The sequence below is a fragment of the Mustela putorius genome, unplaced genomic scaffold (genome assembly GCF_011764305.1).
Source record: "Mustela putorius furo isolate JIRA1106 unplaced genomic scaffold, ASM1176430v1.1 tig00003913_pilon_pilon_pilon, whole genome shotgun sequence".
NCBI classification, from domain to species: Eukaryota; Metazoa; Chordata; class Mammalia; order Carnivora; family Mustelidae; genus Mustela; species Mustela putorius.
Window position 1 is genome coordinate 12,148,138 of NW_025422060.1, and position 21,044 is coordinate 12,169,181.

A 21,044-nucleotide genomic window follows, 5' to 3' on the forward strand; every position below is an offset into this window, starting at 1 on the left:
GCACTATTAGTCATCAGGGACATGCAAATTTAAACAGTGAGACAGTACTTCACAACTACTAGAGGCTAAACATGAAATATTGACAGTACCAAGTGTTGACAAAGACATGGAAAAAGGGTAATTCTCATTCATTGCAGGGGAGAATATAAAATGGTATAATCACTCTGGGGAAAAAAGCCTGGCAGTTTTTCATAAAATGAAAAATAGAATTACCATGTGACCCAGAAATTCTACTTTTAGGTATTTATCTAAAAGAACTGATGACCCAAGTCCATGAAAAAAACAGTACATCAATGTTCACAGCCCCTTTTTTCATAATAGCTAAAAATGAAACAATATAACTATCCAAAAATAGGTGAATGAATAACCAAATTATGATATATCTGTACAATGGAAGGCAATTCAGCAATTAAACAAAAAGAACTACTTATAGGTAGAACAACATGAACAAATTTCAGAAGCATTATGATAAAAGAAAGAAGCCAGATATAAAAGGGTATATACTGTGTGTTCCCACTCATATTTGCTTTCTGAAGAGAAAAAAACTAATTCATAGTGATAAGAATCAGGTTTGCAGTTGTTGAGATGGATGATGTAGAAGGATCGATCAAAAGGACATGAGGATACTTTCCGGGATGATAAAATTATATCTTGAATGTGATTACATTCAACAGATCCCTATATGCAAATACCTATATCTTGAATGTGATTACATTCAAGATATAGGTATTTGCATATAGGGATCTGTTGAAACTACAGGTGAAGTTTACTTTATGAAATTATGAAATAAAAATCTCTGTTATATTAAAAGTCTGAAGGTTCCATGCAAAGACAGGTTGAGTTCTCTAAAGTCAAGTCAATAAATAATTCAGCTATCCAATAAATAATAAATAAAACTAAAATAGAGAAATAAAAATTATTTTGAATGTACCTGTTATAAATATTAAATAGGATATTTAATATTAAAATTCGATTGCAGTCTTATGAGATTCACATGTCTGATTTTGTGGAGAGATAAACAGTAAGTAGTATTCTGAACTTACTGCATCTATTTCTGGAGAGGTTAGTAACTCCTCTTAGCTAACACTGGAGTCTGTAGAAAGTTTATGCTTTCTTCTCTTCACAGTATGAATGACTCTTTTGAGAATAATATTAATACTGAGATATATTAATGCTAGGTTTTGATTTTCTCTTCCGCTTTACAATAAAGCACAAATAATTAAAATTGGATATAGTTCCACAAAAGGAAATTCACATGTCGCTTGATATTTGTTATATACATACAAAATATAAACATAAAAATGCTCTTTCTTTCTTTCTTTTTTCCTTCCTTCCTTTCTTCCTTTCTTTCACTTGAGAGAGCACTGTGCATGCATGTGTTCTGGTGTGCAGGGTAGGGGGTTTGGAGGGGAGAGGGATGACAGAGAGGGAGAGAGATTTGTAAGCAGGCTCCACATTCAGCACAGAGCCCAATGTGGGGCTCAACCTCACCACCCTGAAATCATGACCTAAGCTGAAATCAAGAGTCAGACGCTTAACTAACTGAGCCAGCCAGAGCCCCTAAAGATGCCTTTTCTTTATATCTCATCTTGCTAAAGGAAAACTCATAGCCGATGGCAATTTGCTTTTCATGATGGTCTAATATTTACAAAGATAAAGGAGAAAAATACATTTCTTCTATCCATTTTATTCAACTGAACTAGCAAGGAAAAGCACCCCTCTGAAGATCAAAAACAACTGTGAGTAAGCCTCACATATCTCTCTTTCTGATCAATCCCAACAACAACCAAAATAAATAAATAAATAAATGAAGGAAAGGGAGAATATACAAAAGTTCTCTGTGAACCCTTACAAAGTCACAAAACTGTATTTTTCTGAAAATGTATCTCCCTGCACTATTTTCAAATAAGTTTAAATAATGTAATATTTAGTTCATTATCAAAAAGGAAAACCCAAAACATCGATAATCCTTAATCCACAAAGCAGTGATGACATCAGTCCCATACGATCTGGGAGACAGGAAGAGTGCACAGAAGAATGCATCACCTTGGGAGACCCGAGATCACGGGTAACTGCTCCGTCATTTCCCCGCTTCGCCATTTGCGATAACCTACGTGATTATCCAATTATATTAGGGATCAATCCATAGGCGCTGCTTTCTGATCTCATTTGTGAAACTTCCATGTCTGTATGAATCCATATGACCTCAGACTTTTTGAAAATGTACAGAATAGTCAACCCAGAACCATCACCTGCTTCAACTGGCATATTTGGTTAGCATTCTTCAAAGTGAAGACTTCAGAGAAGATAAAATTTCAGCTTCAGTTTCTCTTTCAGGAAAACAGAATCTTCCTTAACCAAAATCTAACATTTTGCCACAATGTGCTGCTAGGTGGTCATGGCCATGGCTTTTTCTTTCCCCTCACAGGTGACTCACTGAATATGAATGTAAGCTAACTCACCAACACAGCTATTGTGAAATTGTACTTGGACCTCAGTAATTTCATTTTAAACTTGGAATAGTCATGGTGGTTTACAGTGATTATGTAGTTTTCACACAGAATGTCTCATTTAATCTTCCCCAACTATATAAAACAGACACGTATCACAATATCCACGTTGTAGAGGGGTATAGATGAGGGATCTCAGACTCCCAGAGGTTAAGTTCTGAACATCACTTAGTTCAGATATGACAAAGCTAAAATTCAAACCCAAGTCCTCCCTTTTCCCAAATCCTGTACTCTTTAACAATCCCTGGTTTCTCTATGCAGGAAATGTCAATTTAGAAATGAAGGTGAGCTGAAGGCTAGGAATATCACAAATGTTTCATTTAGCACCTTCATCCTAAGGATGAAGAAATGTAATACATTAAATAAGACCAATCTACCAAGCTGTGAAGTGTTGGAATACCCATATATACAAAAATAGGAGAACATTCTGACCGATGCAAAAGTAAATCTTTAAAAGATCAATATACTAACTAAAAACCTTTCCCAGAAGGAAAATATCTGAATATCTCATAACAGAAAATACAGGGTTCAAGGTGAATGAAAAGAATGAGGGAGCTTGGTACTTTTCCAAGGTAGTGTCAAGGCTGGCCTATAGCCCAAAACTTGTGACTTAGCTATCAGCCTTTCGGTAGCATGGAAAGTACTTTCCAGCTTGACCAGTGGAAGTCTAATTCCCCATTACACCTCAGTTGTAATCCTATAGCAATTTATGTGCTAAGAAAACGTCCAGAATCTCTGAAGAACTGTGAGGTTTTATTAGAACCATTTGAATTGGTGATAACCCACCCTAGACATATTTGAATCCAAATTTCTGGATGGGACATGATACTTGAATTTGTAACAAGAAAATCCCACCCCAAGTTTCTTATAAACACTAGAGTTTGAGAACACCACTCTCCTGGACCGAAGTTTGAAAATAGAAACAGTATCCCCTATTCATTTCTTCTAAAGAAAACCACTTTTGTCCTTTGGTCATCACTTAACTTCTCACTCTTAGATGCCTCTTGTGGGCTCATCCCAGGGTAACTGATGAAATATAGACCATAAGGGGGGCACCTGGGTGGTTCAGTGGGTTAAGCCTCTGCCTTCAGCTCAGGTCATGATCTCAGGGTCCTGGGATCCAGCCCCACTTCAGGCTCTCTGCTCAGCAGGGATCCTGCTTCCCCCTCTCTCTCTGCCTACTTTTGATCTCTCTCTCTCTGTCAAATAAATAAATAACATCTTAAAAAAAAAAAAGAAAGAAAGAAAGACTATAGAGTGGGTGGGAACTCTGAACTGGGAATGTGGGGGTTCGGAAAGCCCACTACTACCCACTTTTAACCCTATACTGATGTGGGTCTGACACTTCCTGACCATTTTTCCAGACAACTATAAAGCCCCCCACTCTTTTTTTTTTTTTTTTTTTTTTTTTTCAGAAAATAAGAAGTTCACTACAGTCCTTCCATACTCTGAGTTGAATATTACCAGCCACACTAAGTACATTTAATCTGGAGCATTTCCAAGAGCTCACCTGGACAGGATGAAACAAATGGATTAAATGTTGGGACTGGACTGTTTTGGTTTGGCTTCTAAACCAACTAGCTGTGCATTCTTGAAAGAAAAATTCAATAGTGGGTCCTTACTTTCCCTCATTAAAAAAAAAAAATAAGTAATTAAACTGGATTTGTGTTTTGAACTTTCTGACACACCATAAAAACACATTTATATCAATCATGCATGCACATGGATATTGCAAACAGGTTTCATGAGGTGACACCAAATTTTGTATGATAAACTGATACTTTCTATTCTATTCTTTTCTATTCTGTTCCATACTTTGAACAAATATAGATAGTAACCTAGTAAGTTAACTTCATGACTCACTAATGAGGCATGAATGTTGCAATGTTTGAAAAACATTGGACTGTTACATGGGTTTTTGTCTAATATTAAAATAGAAAAGTCATCAAGTACATTTCTCTATTCTTTCTTATACCTTAAAAGTCTCCTTGTGATGGGATGCCTGGATGGCTCAGTTGGTTAAGTGGCTGCCTTTGGCTCAGTCATAATCCCAGTGTCCTGCAATCGAGTTCCACATCAGGCTCCTTGTTCGGCGGGGAGCCTGCTTCTCCCTCTGCCTCTGCCTACCACTTTGTCTACCTGTGCTCGTGCGCTCTCTCTCGCTAACAAATAAATAAATAAAATTTTTTAAAAAAAGTCTCCTTGTGGTAAGATTATTTTAATTCATATGTAGGAGATGCTAAAAGAATATAAAATTACAAATGAAATTAGTAAAGTTAGCTGGATAATCAACTATCTTCTTTCAAAATTCGAATATTTCATACTTTAGATAAGCAAATATGTAAAACCTAGTCTAATAATGCTACTAAAAAATTCTTCAGAATTTCTACCCAGAAACATTTTACTGGTTCGTTCTTTGCTTCTATTTCCCCAGGCACATCTGGATGCAGGGAGAAACTGTGATGAGGGAGGGAGTCAAAGTAATGAGCAGAAACTGATCTCTTTCCTCCCAAACACATATTTAGGAGCTGACATCATAGCCCCATGGCATGAAATACAGATGGAAAAGTAACTGAATTCAAGTCGGGAAATTGAAACTTCACTAGATAAAGACAGGAAAGATTTCAGCTGAGAAACTCACACCTGCTGTGAACTAGAAATCACCAGCCGAATATTGTCATTATTGCTCTGAAAATAACTTCTGCTAGAGCAATAAAATAGAATGAGGGCCAATGACTAAGCTTCCATCGGGGCTCTTTCCTGAGATTGTATTTTGTAGAGAATACAAAAAATCAGGTGACAACGGAAAAGAACGCATCCCTACACCTCCTATTTCCTGGACAGCCCCCAGGACTCAGGTTGCCTACAGGGTTAGTCCATGGGCTGGCAGTTGCCAGCACAACCCCCACATCAGTCCCTCCCTGAACAGTCCCCATGGGGCCACCAGTAACAATTCACGACAGCCAGTCAGTCACAATAGGAAACTGAGACAGGCTCCAAAATGGTTAAGTTGAATGTGCCATATGGCTTCCTGGGTCTGTCATCTGATTGCTGCTTAGAATACTTGACTATTAGGCCGATGAGTTCACCCTGCAGAAGGCACAGTGGTCAGCCAGACTTGGCCAAGGGCAGTAGGCGAACTCCCTTGTCTGTGATTTCGACCCTGTCTGGACCAGACAGAAATCAAAGTAATGATTATCACCCAGAGAGGCAGATTGAAGAGTCTTTTGAGTTTCCAATATCAGGGCTCCCTTCTCTTTTTGTCAAATATCTTTTCTTGTATTGTCTTTCTTTTTATTTATTTATTTGAGTGAGAGAGAGAGGGGGAGAGCGCACAAGCAGTGAGAGGAACAGAGGTAGAAGCAGACTTCCCACCAAGTAAGGAGCCCAGTGTGGGGCTCCATCTCAGGACCCCAAGATCATGACCTGAGCCAAAGGCAGATGCTTAACTGACTGAGCCACCCAGCCTCTCAGTGTTTTCTTTATCAGCTTCTTTTTCTTCGTTGTTTGTTTCTTCCCTTTTTCTCACCTTTCTTTTACTTTACCTGTATCTTATCTTTCTGAAAACCTTTTTTTAAAATTAAAATTTAACTTTAATATCATTCCTGCCAGATTATTGTGGTTGCTCTTAGTTCCTACTGCACTTGCTACTGCCTTATAAGTTAGTGTGGTATTAGTGAGATTGCTTTCGTCATTACAGAGCTATGTCTTACTTTGTACATCGTAAGAGAGTTCCATATTTTCAGCAGGCCCTACCAGCACGTATGTTATCTAAGACACAGCCAGTTTATTCAGGCAGCAAATTAAACTTGTGTTCATAGCTGATTAGAGCCAGACGACATCTCAGAGATGATCAAATCCAATTTCTTAATTTTACAGATGAGAAAACTGTGGCCCAAAGAGTCCAAGGGACTGACTCCAAATCTTAATCTAATATTCAGTGTGGTTTGGGCCAAATATATGAGGCACATAAAACTACAGAAGTATGGAAAATTGTGTGCACACTGTAATTTCTTAAAAAGCCAATTTTGGTCATTGGATGTTAAACACCTGGACAAAGTCCAGTGATGCGTCAATCGTTTAACATAAACGATGGTAATTGCTAGGGATTCAATTTCCTATGTGCTTGAGCTGGATAATAAACTGTCTCCTGGAATGGAGCCCTCAGGAAAGAAAAGTGCATGAATCACTCACACTCAGGATTCTGGAGAAATCTAAAGCCATACTACCTAAACACAGAACTTAAACTAGCAGAAAACAGCAGTTTTGCATGAAATAAAGTATGGTGGTCGGGTACTCTGAGAAGAAATACATGAGAAATTGGGAAGGGATTCTGAGTGCTTAAAGTTAAAGTTCTTAAAAATAAATACATACATTTTTATTTATTTATCTATTTATTTATGGGGTGGGGTTTTTTTTTAAAGATAATCATCTAGGAGTCTTTAATTTCTTAAAATTAGTATTCAGTCTCATAAGTAACATTTTATTTTGATAGAATTTTAAACTTAAAAAGTTTTAAGAACTAGCTCGCAAATTCGTTTTACCGAGATTTACTATTTGTATATTGCCCTCATTGCTTTATCTCTGTCCCTTTTTCTAACTTACTCATTTACTTACCATCTGAGCCAACTGAGAATATTTTAGAGATATGGCACGTCTTTACCCCTAAAAACATTAATATATCATTGCTAAGAATAAAAACATTCTCTTACAGAATACTTACAATTATGTTAATTAGAAAATTTAACATTGAGGTCTAATTGCTATTTTTAATAAGGAAGGCACTGAAGTCACTGTACTCTTTTCTAAATTAGCTTTCATTATATGCCACAGGTTTGGGGATGAAGCATTCTCATAGTACGTTTTTTCAATGGAATGAGCGAAACCGAGTATACAATGTTGTTCTGTTACCTGTTGATGCATTGGTTGCTTCATAGCTTATTAAAAAGCCTTCATAAGCAAGGTCAGAGTCAGCCACAAATTTAAGCATTAATGAGTTGGTACTACTGGTAAGAGACGGTGGGATTGATTTTCCACAGTATCTGTTTCAAGAACACAGATTTTAAAACTTTTAGTATACTTGAAATGATGCACCAAAAATTAGGACATGTAAAAATAAGAAATAATAACCCCCATTAACCTTGAAAAACAAATATATTTCAAACCCAAAACATCTACAAAGTTGCTGAAGATCGTCCTAGTCATGATTACTTCCCTGAAATGGTTAAATGTGTATACTGAGCTGTGTGGCTTGCCATGCATAAGAAGTTTAAGGAAATGAGAAGTTGCAAGGTATACAAAGTCACTGTATAGCATATTAATGAAGTTATTAATAATAATGTAATAAAGTTATACAATAAAGGGAAAGCATAGACCATAAACTCATAGAGCACAGACTCTAGCATCAGCTCCATCATTTGGAGGCATTATGACTTTAAGCAGATCACTCAACCCCAATGCTTCAGTTTTCTCATCTCTAAAGTGGGGATTACGATAGCATTTACTTCATAGAGTTGTTTTTAGAATTTTATGAGTTAATATACTACATTTAAGAGGGTTAGAACAGTGCCTAGAAAAGTGAGCCCTATAGAGTGAGCCCTATATAGGGTTCCTATATAGGAGCCCTATAATACATAAAGAGGTATTATCTTTAAACAGCTGCCCTATGTGGAAGTAAAAGTTTAGTTACTGAGCCATGTTAAATTTTTGCTAAGTAGAACCAATTTTACTCAGAAGAAGAAAGTTTTAAAAGAAAAAATAAAGAGGGAGAATAACACTAGGAGATTAAATAAAACACTATGATATAAAAATGTACTATGAGAATACCTCATCTCTAAACCCGTGGCACATAATGAAAACTACTTTAGAAAATAAATAAGAAAATTATAAATAAAGGGAAAATGTTTAAAATGGGTAAGAAAAAAGAAAACAAAATTAAGAAGAAATAAAAAATTAATCAAGAGATTTCTATTTCCAAAAAAGATGTAGTAATAGGGGCTGGATATAAAACCTGTCATCTGAAACAACTGACAATCTGGTCTGGACAAAAATATACAAAGCAGTGGATCTCAAGATACTGGATATCAAGCAATGAAGGACAACGATTCTTCAAAGACAATAAATAAGTGAATTTGAAAGCAGAACCAGAAATGATCAAGCTGTTTCCAAGAACCTTAATACATTTCTAAAACAAAGTTCAACATATATGGAATTTAAGAAACAAATGAGCAAAGGAAAAAAGAGAAAGAGTAAAAGAAATGGAGAGAGACAAACCAAGAAACAGACTCTTAATTATAACAAACCAATGATTACGAGAAGGGAGGGGGAGAAGCAGGACGGATTAAACAGGTGATGGGAATTAAGGAGTACACTTGTGATATGCACCGGGTGTTCGGGTGTTCGACAGAAGGACTAAATCATATTGTACACCTGCAACTAATATTACACTGTATGTTCACAAACTGGAATTAAATTAAAAAAAAAAAACACAAAGCTCAAAAACACATACAGAAATGCAATCATGTTCACTGCACAAAAACACAAAATTGGAAATGTCTGGCATCCTATTGAATATTACCAGACATGAAAAGGAGGAACGTAGAACACATAATGAGAAGAAAAATTGATCAATCAGAACACCAAGAAATGACAAAGATGACTGAATTAGCAGATAAAAACATTAAAATAGTCATAACTGTATCCCAGAGATTTAAGAAGCTAAAGGAAAAAAATTAATGTGTAGAGACAGGGAAGATATAAAAGATGATCCAAGTTGAACTTCTAGAAATGAAAACTATAATGTCTAAGATGAAAAATACACTTTGTAGGATTTATAGCAGAAGAGATATTTCAGAAGAAAAGATGGTGCACTCAAATACGCAGCAATAGAAACTTTCCAAAATGAAACACAGAGAGAACAAGAACTCAACTCAAATGAGCAGAGTTCATCAGTAAGCTGTGGGACAATATCAAATGGCCTAAGATACTTGTAATCAGAGTCCCCAAAGGGAAGAAGAGATAGGAAAATTATTTCAAGAAATAATGACCAAAAAATTTTCAATTTGATGAAACTATAAACCCTCAGATCCAAGCTCAACAACAACACAATTATGCTAAGAAAAGCCAGACAAGAAAGGAGTACATACAGTTTAATTCCATTTTTTATACAATTTTAGAATTTACAAACTAATTTATAGTTATCAAAAGGTTGGTTGTTTCCTGGAGATGGGGATGAGACAGAGGTGAGGAATTATCTTGATTTTGGCAATGCTTTTATGGGTATACACTATGTCAAAACTTAATTACTGAAGACCAAGACTACAGAATAGTCAGTAGCGATACAGAAATGGTCATGGAGGAGCGAACATGTTGCTCTCAACTGGTTTTTATAACACAACATGGTCGATTTTAACATTCTTCACTGCAGTCGGGAAGCAAATAAGCAGGAAGTTCTTTGCGTGTTAAAAGAAAATAAAAACAAAATATTTTTACCTCCCAAGAGATGTCTCAGAACCAGTGTCGTAAACTTCCAAGTAGTCACTTGTGCAATTGTAATGAAATTGCAGATGAAACACCCTGAAGATCAAATGAACCAGGTGGCCGGGTTGGACTAATATATGCCAGGTACAGCTGATGCCATGAGGGTAGATATTTGGATGGCCAGGACTTTGAATGATTCCTGTTGACTCTGTCAGAATTTTTCCACATGCTGTCGAAATAAAAACAATAATCATTATTAGAATAACTAACCAACAAGCTACCCAGAATTCAAAATAAAATAATCTGATCAGGGCGCCTGGGTGGCTCAGTGGGTTAAGCCTCTGCCTTCGGCTCAGTTCATGATCCCAGGGTCCTGGGATCAAGCCCTGTGTCGGGCTCTCTGCTCAGCAGGGAATCTGCTTCCTCCTCTCTCTCTGCCTGCCTCTCTGTCCCCTTGTGATCTCTCTCTGTCAAATAAATAAATAAAATCTTTTAAAAAAAAATCTGATCATAACCTCTTAAAAACTGAAAAAGAAATATGTTCCTCATATGCCACTTAAGATAACCTAGTTTTTCTCTTTTATTAGTAGAAATCAGTTAACTATTGATACGTACTAATTAGGAAATATATTTTTTCTTTGTCTTTTGAGTGTACTTTAAAATTTTTACAATGTTAATGACTACACATCTACAGCGCAGATGAATTTTCTATAATAATTTATTACTGCTGCTTACTTTTTCTGTCCAAAGGCAAAGTAGGAGAAAATGTCAGTATCTTACCCAAATCTGCAGAACTGAATTTGGCCATGAAACCACGATTTTCAGTAGAAGAACTTTTCACGAATATGACATAAAGAAAATTGTACACAGATGTTATAAATGAAGGTATGTCTGTGCCACAATATTTTTTATTTTCAGGAGAACCCAAAATTGGACTGCTACCAATCTGAGTAAACAACAGCGACAAAAAAAAGGTATATTCAAGTTTATTTTGTTAGATATTATTTTGGAAAACTGCTTTTTAAAATTAAATTCAAAAAAGAATAAAAAAATTAAATTAAATTAAATTATTTAACATATAACATATTGTTTTCAGGGGTACAGGTCTGTGATTCATCTGTCTTACATAATACCCAGTACAACTTTTTTTAAGAATAATTATTTCTTGAAAGATATTATTAATGTCATAAAATAAAATTTTAGTCACCCCTAAAGAAACTTCATACTTTTTAGTGATCATTCCCCATTTCCCTCAAACCCCAGGCTCAGAGAGTCCACACTGGACATTTCAAATAAATAAGATTACACACTACTTGGTCTCGTATGACTAGCTTCTTTCATTTAACCTATTTTCAAGATTTATCCATGTAAAATGTGTCCTTTCTTCATTCCTTTTTATATCCCACTGTATGGATAAGCCATATTTTAACAATCCATTCATTAGTTGATGGATATTTATATTGTTTGTTCTTTTTGGCTACCAAGAATAACAACTGTAGTCATTTATGTATAAATTTTCGTGTGGACATATATTTTCGTTTCCTCCAGGTATACAGGTAGTAGCGGAACTGCTTGGTCAGATGATAAATGCTAACTGCTGGCTCATATGCGTAACTTCTTGTGGAACTTGCAACTGTGTTCTGAAGTGGCTGTACCATTTTATATGCTCACTAGCAGTGTGTAAGTGTAAGAAGTTTCCAGTTTCTCTTGATCCTTGCCCATACGCTCTATGTTGTGGCTTCTGGATGATAGCCGTCCGCTTACTTGTGAAGCAGTACCTCGCTATGGTTTGATTTGTATTTCCCTGAAGATGAATGATATTCAGCAACTTTTTATGTGCTTGTTGGCTATTTGTGTTTATTCTTGGAAGAAATATGCACTTAGATCCTTTGCCCACTAAAATTAGATTGTTTTTAATTTTGATGAAGCCCAATTTTCTATTCTTTTCTTTTTTTGTTCTTTGTGTCATATCTAGAAGCCTTTGCCTAATCTAGGTCCTAAATACCCTTCTGTTGTCTCCTAAAAGTTTCACTGTTTTAGCTCCCACGCTTAGGTCTATGATCCATTTTTAATTAATTTCTGTGTATGGTGTAAGGAAAGGGTCTACTTTCACAATTTTGTATGTGGTTACTCAGCACCATTTGCTGAAAATACTATTTTTTTTCCCCATTGAAATGTCTTGGTGACCTTTCAAGAATCAGCTGGCCATACAGGAGTGGATTTTTTCTGTATTTTTAATGCTTTCCCATTTTTTCCGATTTTTGTCCTTACTCAAATAATACACTATTATTACTGTCGCTTTTTTCTAAGTTTTAAAATTGGTTAAATGTGAGTCTTCTAACTTGGTTCTTCTTTTTCAAAAATGCTTTAGTTATTCCATCATTTCTAGATGAATTTTGCAATCAGCTTGTGAATTTCTGCAGAACATGCCAGTTGGGATTTTGATAGGGATTAAATGGAATCTTCAGATATGTTTGGGGAGTACTGCCAACTGAACAACATTAAGTCTTCTAATCCATAAACATGGGATGTCTTTCCACTTATTTAGATCCTTAATCTCCTTAAATAATGCTTTAAGACTATATGTTTTATACATCTTTTTAAAGACGCATTTCTCAATATTTATTCCTTTTTATGCTATTGTAAAGGGCACTGGCTCCCTGGTTTCATTTTCAAATTGTTCACTGCTAGTGTGTAGAAAAAGAAATAGCTTTCATATGTTAATCTTGTATCATGCAATTTGCTGGATATGTTGGTGTGTGTGCATTCCTTCTAAATGTATGTATGTATGTATATATGGGTTCCTTATGATTTTCTATATATAAGATCATGTTATCTGCGAAGAGAGATAGTTTTACTTCTTCCTTTTCATTCTGAATGCATTTTCTTTCCTTTCCTCGCTTAATTGCCCTAGTTAAAATCTCCAATATAATGTTGAATAGAAGTGGTAAGAACAGACATCTTTTTACTGATGATAAGGGCAAAAGATTTAGTATTTCATCAGTAAATATATATATATATATTAGTTGTGGACTTTTTATTGATGCCCATTTCTAGTTTGTTGTTGAGCGTTTTTATCATGAAAAGACACTGGATTTTGGCAACATGCTTATTCTGCGTCTACTGAGGTAATCATGTGGAAGATTTTTTCCTTTATTTTTATTTATCTCTGGGGATTAATCCCACTTAGTCATGGGGTATATTCCTCTTTACAAACAGTTTTGTTTCCTATAACTGATCCGAGGATACTGTGACATCATATTTTCAATAACATTCAACCAAATACAAGTATTCAAAGGTGTTTTACTCTTACCTCAATATAATCTCTATCACAGTGGGAAGAATTTCCAATTTCAAAGGCAGTGAAATTGAAAATAACTACTTGGCTTTGGGGCTGGCGGATGGTCCACCTGCAGATCCTCTCTGCCGGATACACGTTAGGATGAAAAGGTGAGCGAATGAACCCTTCTCCGGTTAATTCTCCTCCACATGCTGTAAATATGAAAATGATAGTAGCGTTTGTTTAGATAAGTGATTCTTGCCTTCACTTTTATTGCAAGGTTTAGTTCTGCATAGGAATATAAAGGAATGAGATATTACTCTTAGAATTTTTTCCTCGCCATTCAAAGACATAAAATTACTAAGTTATTTCAAGAAATTAAAATGTTACAGACAAATTAGAAACTTAAAAACTGAGGCATAAATTTTCTTACCAACTTGATAAACAGCTCTGAAACTAGCTCTTACAACAGAAGTATCTATTTTAAGCCTGATCCAGATACTATTAGTAATGGATTTAATGTGAGAGAGGGTTTCACTGCCGCAGACTTTTCCAAGTAAGGTTTGATCATCTCGAACCTAAATAGAAAAACAAAATAGATCATCAACAAAATTACTTTGGCAATGGTGGATTATTTGGAGATGAAAAAATGGCAGATTCAGAATAAGTTAATCTAGTTTGGGTTACATAGGTTACATAATATTGGGTTACATATTCAGCACAATAAAAGACCACTAAATATTGATAACAAAATCTTAAGCCAAATAAAATCCAAAAGCATAAGAATATTTAACACTTTCTCCTAATAACTTCTACAATGTGAACAGGGAGATAAATTTATAATTTTGGATTATTTAGAAAATAGCAAAATATGAGAACATGATATATCAAAATAGGCAAGTTTTAGTCAAATCTGTAATCAAAGGAAGTCATAGACTAAACTGCTTTTATTATTGAAAGAGACAGAACAGTAGATAACAAAGAGAATTTAAAGAGTCAACTTAAAAAATTGGAAAAATATTAAAATGAGGGATAATAAAGTAAAACTAAAAGTAAAACCTAATAAATAAAATACAAAATAATGTTAAATTCAAGAATACATTCAAGAATTGTCTTTTGGGAGTAAGTTGGGGGACAGGGATATTTAAGATATATCTTTGTCAATAATGACAAAAGAAAATAAAGAAAAAACTAAAAAAAAAAAAAAACCAAAAATGAGAAACATGCTATAAATACCCAGATACTGATATATTCATTTCATATGAATGATAATTCTTTGTACAGTGCTATGCTAATACAGCTGAAAGTTTGAAATGGTTATTTCCAGAAAAAATATAAATTACTAAAATTATCTCAAAGAGAAGGAAAATATAATCTGAAGAGATAATAAACCCTGGATAAAATTGAAAACATTATCAAATTACTCCCTACCCCTCCAAAACTCCCAGAAAATGCTCTATCTCATCAATTGTTTCAAACTTTCTTTTAAGATTGTACTTAGAGAGAAAGAGAGAGAGAGAGACTCATGCACAAGTAGGAAGAGGGGCAGAGGGAGAACGAGAGAGTCTCAAGCAGACTCCATGTTGAGCACAGAGCCTGACACAGAGCTCAGTCTCGTGACCCAGAGATCATGACCTGAGCAGACATCAAGAGTCTGACACCTAACCAACTCTGCCACCCGGGTGTCCCAATTATCTCAAAATTTTATGGAATAAGTGATTGCCATAGATAATTTGTTCTAAGCCACCCTGAAACATGGAAGAATCTCCAACAGATTTTTCTCAGAACTCTCTTACTAAATTCCAACATAGTTAATACAAATGAAACTATGGATTGTTTTCACCTATTTGGATAGATACAAAAATCTTAAACACAGGTCTAGAAGAACAAATTTACTTCAACATTAGGCTTATGAACCAATCAAATATGAGAATTTAAATAATGCAAATGTATTTAAAATTATGAATTATAAATTACATCCATCAATGGATCCAATAAGATAAACCATGCATTTCTGTAGATGTTTAAAAAAAAATTGTTAGCATTTCTTTTTATTAAAAGCAAAACTCTTAGAAAGTTGGAAGCAAAAGAAAATTTCCTTCATACAATAAGGACCACCTGCTTTAAATCAATAGTCAATGTCTTATAAGGACCATGAGCGCAGTCCATGGAGTCACACAGACCTGGCCAGAGTCCCTGCACTTCCGAGCAAATTATTAAATCTAAGCCTGGCTCACGGGGTTGTTAAGTAAATAGATGAAACAATACTGTGAATTCCTCAGCAAAATGCCTAATGATAAAAAAATGTGAACTAAAGAATAGCTATTGAAATTCTTGACACTTTGAAAGGTGAAACGCTAGAGGTTTCTCACAAAATCAGGAATGATTCCATGAATACAGTATATTATTACTTAAGACAATGGTTCTCAATAAGTGTCACAACTACACATTTTGTTTTTAAGATTTTATTTATTTATTTGAGAGAGAGAGCACGCAAGCTGGGAGAGCAGCAGAGGGAGAGGAAGAAGCCGGCTCCTGGCATGGCAGGGAGTCCAATACAGGACCCAGAGATCATGACCTGAGCTGAAGGCAGGCACTTAACTGACTGAGTCACCTAGGCACCCCACAACTGGACATTTTGGAAATCTCTGAAAATATTTTTTGTTTTTGTTTTAATCAACTAACGCAGTAGTGGTTAGGCACTATTGGCATTTAGTGCCTAGGGACCAGAGACACTAAACACCCTGAAATGTGAGATAGTCACACACAAAATTCCCCTTATATCCTGTGTGAGACTCATATAAGGGACAGTTCTATTACTAAGTGTAAAATCTAGCTCTATTTTATAGAACGAATCTAAAATATTTTTGCCCAATTTTAATACACACTGGATTTTCCAAGATTATAAGTAGAGTATAAATCAAAGGAATTTTTTTTTTTTTAAGTTTTAAGTTTAAGTTTTTTCCCGGAAATCTGACAAGTGTTCGTAACCATTTCAGAAAATTTGTCACCAACCTACACAGCCATGTCAGCCTGGGTTTGTACTGTGGCATTCACAGTGACTCAAAGAGAAAATAGACTAAGCCCTCATTTTTTCTTCAAGTCTAGCTTGCTTGGGCTTATAACATAATGTAATAAGTAAATTTGTACATTTTTTACTTTATTTCTCCTAAATCTTATATTCTCAAATATATTTTTTATATTTTATGTGCATTGAGGTTATATCATCTTACAAATTTCATTTCAGAATAGAGAAATGGTGATAAAAGAAGGCCTTAAAGGAAACTGACTTCACCCCAAAACCCTCAACTCAAACAGGGGATTATGGGATATTTGTCAGTGGATATAACCTTTAAGTTGAGCCTTGAAGGATTATCTATCCAGGCTAAGGGAAATGGGCAATAAAGGGAAGATTTTTAAAGTTCTGATACTCAAAGCCAGCACGGACGTGGTAACACAGTTGTTCCAACCCACAACTGGTAAAAGCATATATAAATTTCTGGGAAATAATTTGACAGTGTGCATCAGGAGTCTTCAAAATGTTCAGTTTTGGACCCATTATTTTCACTCCTAACACTCTATCATAGGGAAATCATTCAAGATACAGACAGAGACACACAAGGATTCACATCAAAGTTGATCTATAATTACAAGAACTGAAAATATTCCAAGTGTCTAATAATAGGAGAGTGATTAAATAAATTAGAGTGCAGCCGTATGATCGCGTCTTACACAGACCTCAAAAATCACATGCCTCCCTACTGACTCATACCAAACTGGTTTCTTTCGAAGAGCTGTAACACGAATTTCACATATTACCTTAAAGTTATGCTAAATATTTCTCTAACCAAACTGTGAATCTTTGAAGGAAAACATCTGCCGCGCCTTTAGCATCTAACATGGAACTTTGCAAATAGGTATTTGACAAACGCTTGTTGATTCATTAATTTTAAGGCATGGTATGATGGTTCAATTTTTGTTAGCGAGACAAACCTACTAGTTCTTGGAAACCAGGAAGCAGGAAACACAGAGAAAGATACCACCCGCTCTCTCTCAACCTCCAGGGCTCCACTCTCCTCTGCTAAGACTGTAGTCTCTTGTATTTTGCCCATTAGAAGATGACAAGAAGGAAGAAAAACAGCCAAATAGCATCAGAGCAAGCTAAAGTGGGCCATTCCCCAGGGCCTCACTAATGAAATTCAAGGATTTTAGCAAGGAGAAAGGCAGCTGCAGTCCAAATGTTTTAAGAGGAACTTATAGGGCTCAAGGGCCCTAAACCTAGAAGGTACAATTGATTTTGGCAGCGTTTCTCTGTCTCTGTGGAAATGAAAGCTTATTAAATCTGAAAGCCTGTATTCTCTCTGGATCCTGGACATGACAATACCTTAACCACAGATCCTCTGAAAGAGACAAATAAAGTTCATCAAATGCTCTAAAGTGTCTCGGATATTGTTGCAGCCCACTCTACATTCAATATGTAGGACTCGTGAATTTGTACCTCCCCACAACAGCAGCAATAACAACAACAACAACAACAACCCCTTTTTCTTTTGTGCACAGGCACTAGGATAGACTGTATTATTTTTCCTAATTATTTACGTCCTTCCCTGTCATGGGATCTAACATCTCAGCTCATTGCCATGTGACTTACAATGCCACCCCACGAAGAATGAAAACTTATTCCTCCCATTGACTGAGCTTGGCCATATGGTTTGCTTTACCCAACACAATGTGAGTGGAAGTGATATGCCATCTCCAGGAAGAAGCTTTGGGAGTCACTGAAGGAGTCAACTATCTTCTCCTTTCTTTTCTTACAAGGTCAAGAGCCTGGGTCCCAGGGACAGATGGGATAGGGTGAGCAGATCAGCAGAACTGCCAGCGACCCCCAAAACCAACATGTTTACATGGGCAAAGAATAAATGTATACTGTTGTAAGCCACAGACATTTTTTTGTTTGTTATTGTTTTTGATTTGTTGTGTTGCTGTTGACTGTTATTATAGTATAACCTACTATATGAGATGATTTGTATTTAAACCTGGTTTATATTAACAAGGAGTTTTTCTTAACAAGTCAGGTGAAGCCATACCATAGTCACTTATAGAGGCATGACATCAAGTTCGTCCTTTATACTGGATCACATTTGCAAAGAAATGACCAGGGCTACTTCAAAATTCCAGTGTCTCTATCCATCTAACACTGGTTGTTTCAGGTCCAGAGAAGCAATAGATAGCCTGTGGCCCATGATCATTAGCCTGTGGAACAGCCCAGATGGCTTCTGACTTTTGCATTAATCAGACTGAACTAGTTCTTGAAGATATACTATTCATTAAGACAACAACAAAAACAGAATTCTTACAAAGGAACGATTTCCTGTAGAGAAAGTTAAAATAAACAAGGCCAGAAAAACACAGTTCATATGAAATTTAAGTGTGAGCTCTAGAGCCTAGTCAGCGATAAGCTTTAACATCTGGAATGGATCAGGTCCCAAAGCCCCATCTTAATGCATGTGCTTGTTTGTTTGTATCTGCTATGTATCCAGATTTGTTTTTATATAACAATTCCAAACATCTATTTAAAGTATTAAACTTTAATTCAAAGCAAACCAAATATGCTAGACCATGGGTCTGGTCCAACCAAGAGCTAAAGACAGAAGCCTCCCACACAGCAATGTTTAACGTGTAGCTTCCTGTGAAGTGAGCTTCAGGTGGAAATGCCCCTGAGCAAAATAAAGACTGGATCATGCAGACTAGTCTTGGGTTAATTTGGGTACATAGGAGGGGGATGTGGCCCCACTTCAATTAAGACAATAAACGGTGAGGGTAAGTAATGAGAGAAGCCACACAGGGATTAAAAACTACTTCCTTGGGGCTCCTGGGTGGCCAGTCGGTTGAGCACCCAACTCCTGATTTCAGCTCAGGTCATGATCTCAGGGTTGTGAGATGGAGACCCTCGTCGGGCTCCTCACTAAGCCAGAGTCTGCTTAAGATTCTTCTCTCCCTTTCCCTTTGCCCTTCCCTCTGGTTAGGCTCTCTCTCTCTCTCTCTCTCTCTCTCTCTCAATAAACAAATAAATAAAATCTTCTAAAACTTTTTATATTATTTCCTTATGCTATTGTCATTATGTTTCATGATTTCAGAGATAAATTTTTAAAGCACTTTATGCCTCACGAAACAGTGTCTCTTCTGATATCTCTATCAGTAAACCTATAATTTATCCAATACTTTTAAAAATCTGCTTTTCCAAAATCAGGAATCCTTGTCTAGTTTTACCGAGAAGTGTGAACCTACATGATGGCAGACTCCATCATGATACCCTCTCCTCCCTTTCTCTTCTCCCCAGCATCACTGTCAGAATCAACCTCAAGTTAACCTTCAGTAACCAATGACTGGTGCTCTGGGCTCTGTGCTAAGAACATTCTACTTGTTCCCCTTTGCACTGAGTATATCTGGGTTCTTCATGTCCATCTACAAAGACTTTACAAGGTCTAGCTCCTGCCTAAATCTTGTTTCTTTCTTTCTCTCCTTTGCAATTCCAGCCACACTAGGCTCTTCACAATTCTTTGAGTTTGTCGAGATTTTTTTTTTCTCAATTCATCTCCAGTTGAAATCCTCCTTCTCTTGACTCTTTGCATTGCTAACTCCTTCTAATTCTCAGACTCATTGTGCTGTCGTTGGGGGAGCTACCTCTGACCATTCAACTAACGTCATTAGCCCTGTTATTTTCTTCCAAAGGACTCTTTCTTTCTTTCAAAATGCATTTCCCAACACAGTTGCATGCTTGTTTGTTTAACATCTGTCTATTTTACACACCCAACCCCTAACATAGTGCCTGGCATCTAAGTTGTTCAACAAATACTTAGAGAATAAATAGACAAACAAATGGATAACCCCTTTTAATTCTTTTGAGAAGTCTAATACTACTATTCCTATTACAGATTAGGGAAACTGATGCCCACTGGTGTAAAATACCTTGCCCTTGATTCAAGAGAGAGTTGAAGCCCTTCAATGTTTCCCTGCAGTGTTGTGTTTATAGCAGAGAGAACTGGCCCTCCTCTTGATTCCTCTGAGTAGCTTGTGGCACTCTAGATAGATGCCCTTCCCTATAGCCTCTGCAGCTCACTTGTCCCATTGGGTCTGTAGTCTCCCCTATGAGCATGCAGCTCCTTTACACAGAGCAAGGATCTGTTCTGTAAATCTCTCACACCTCTGTAACGAGGTAGGGCTACCATCTCAGTCTTTTCCCTGGCTCCCACTACACCAACCAATAAAATTATTTCACCTGAGCAATGGCATATTTTGCCACTCCATTACAAAAGATCAGGATGGCCAAGGAATTGTGGAAAGACTGTGTTGACAACAGAGCTAAGAAACTAACTGAGTGTTTCTAACCTCTGCCCAAACTCCAGATCCAATATGCTGAAGAATGCAAACTACTGAACATCACTCCATTGCCCCCTTTTCTGGTCATCTCTGAAAGATATTTCTCTGAACTAAAATTAATGTCAACATGTGCCTAACTGGAAATAATCCTCAGCCTCCACTGGTATGTTTGTTTGCTGCAATTAACATTCCAGTTTCAGTTGTCAGAGGTCTTATTCTTTCTCTGCCATTTGAATTTTATTCTTAAGAACTATTTAGTGAGTCCCATCCATGAGACTTGAACTAGCATGTCCCTTTGAGGATAACAAATCTATTCAAGCAGACCAAAAGTCATAGCCCTCCCTCAACCATTCCAAGGCTGGAGCTGAATAGCATCAATGCCTAAGAAAAGCAAA

At 36.2% G+C, this 21,044-nt stretch overlaps 1 protein-coding gene and 1 long non-coding RNA gene across 4 annotated transcripts in view; one reads left to right on the plus strand and one right to left on the minus strand.

Annotated features, from left to right (window-relative positions):
- Positions 1-21,044, minus strand: part of CUBN (cubilin) — a 261,490-nt gene that overhangs the window by 197,489 nt on the left and 42,957 nt on the right. The window contains exons 18-22 of the mRNA XM_004757571.3: positions 13,703-13,847; positions 13,303-13,481; positions 10,770-10,935; positions 10,002-10,218; positions 7,422-7,552 (exon numbers count right to left, since the gene is read on the minus strand). Of these exons, the coding sequence (XP_004757628.1) occupies positions 7,422-7,552; positions 10,002-10,218; positions 10,770-10,935; positions 13,303-13,481; positions 13,703-13,847 (838 nt within the window). The remainder of the gene's footprint in view (positions 1-7,421; positions 7,553-10,001; positions 10,219-10,769; positions 10,936-13,302; positions 13,482-13,702; positions 13,848-21,044) is intronic.
- LOC106006298 lies at positions 10,759-18,210 on the plus strand. 3 transcript variants are annotated; one of them, XR_001180261.2, is made up of 4 exons: positions 10,759-10,874; positions 11,538-11,669; positions 13,325-13,439; positions 17,253-18,210. It is a non-coding gene; the product is annotated as an uncharacterized LOC106006298 (long non-coding RNA). The 3 variants fall into 3 exon arrangements; XR_001180262.2 differs by having other exon boundaries at positions 17,334-18,210; XR_001180260.2 differs by having other exon boundaries at positions 18,088-18,210.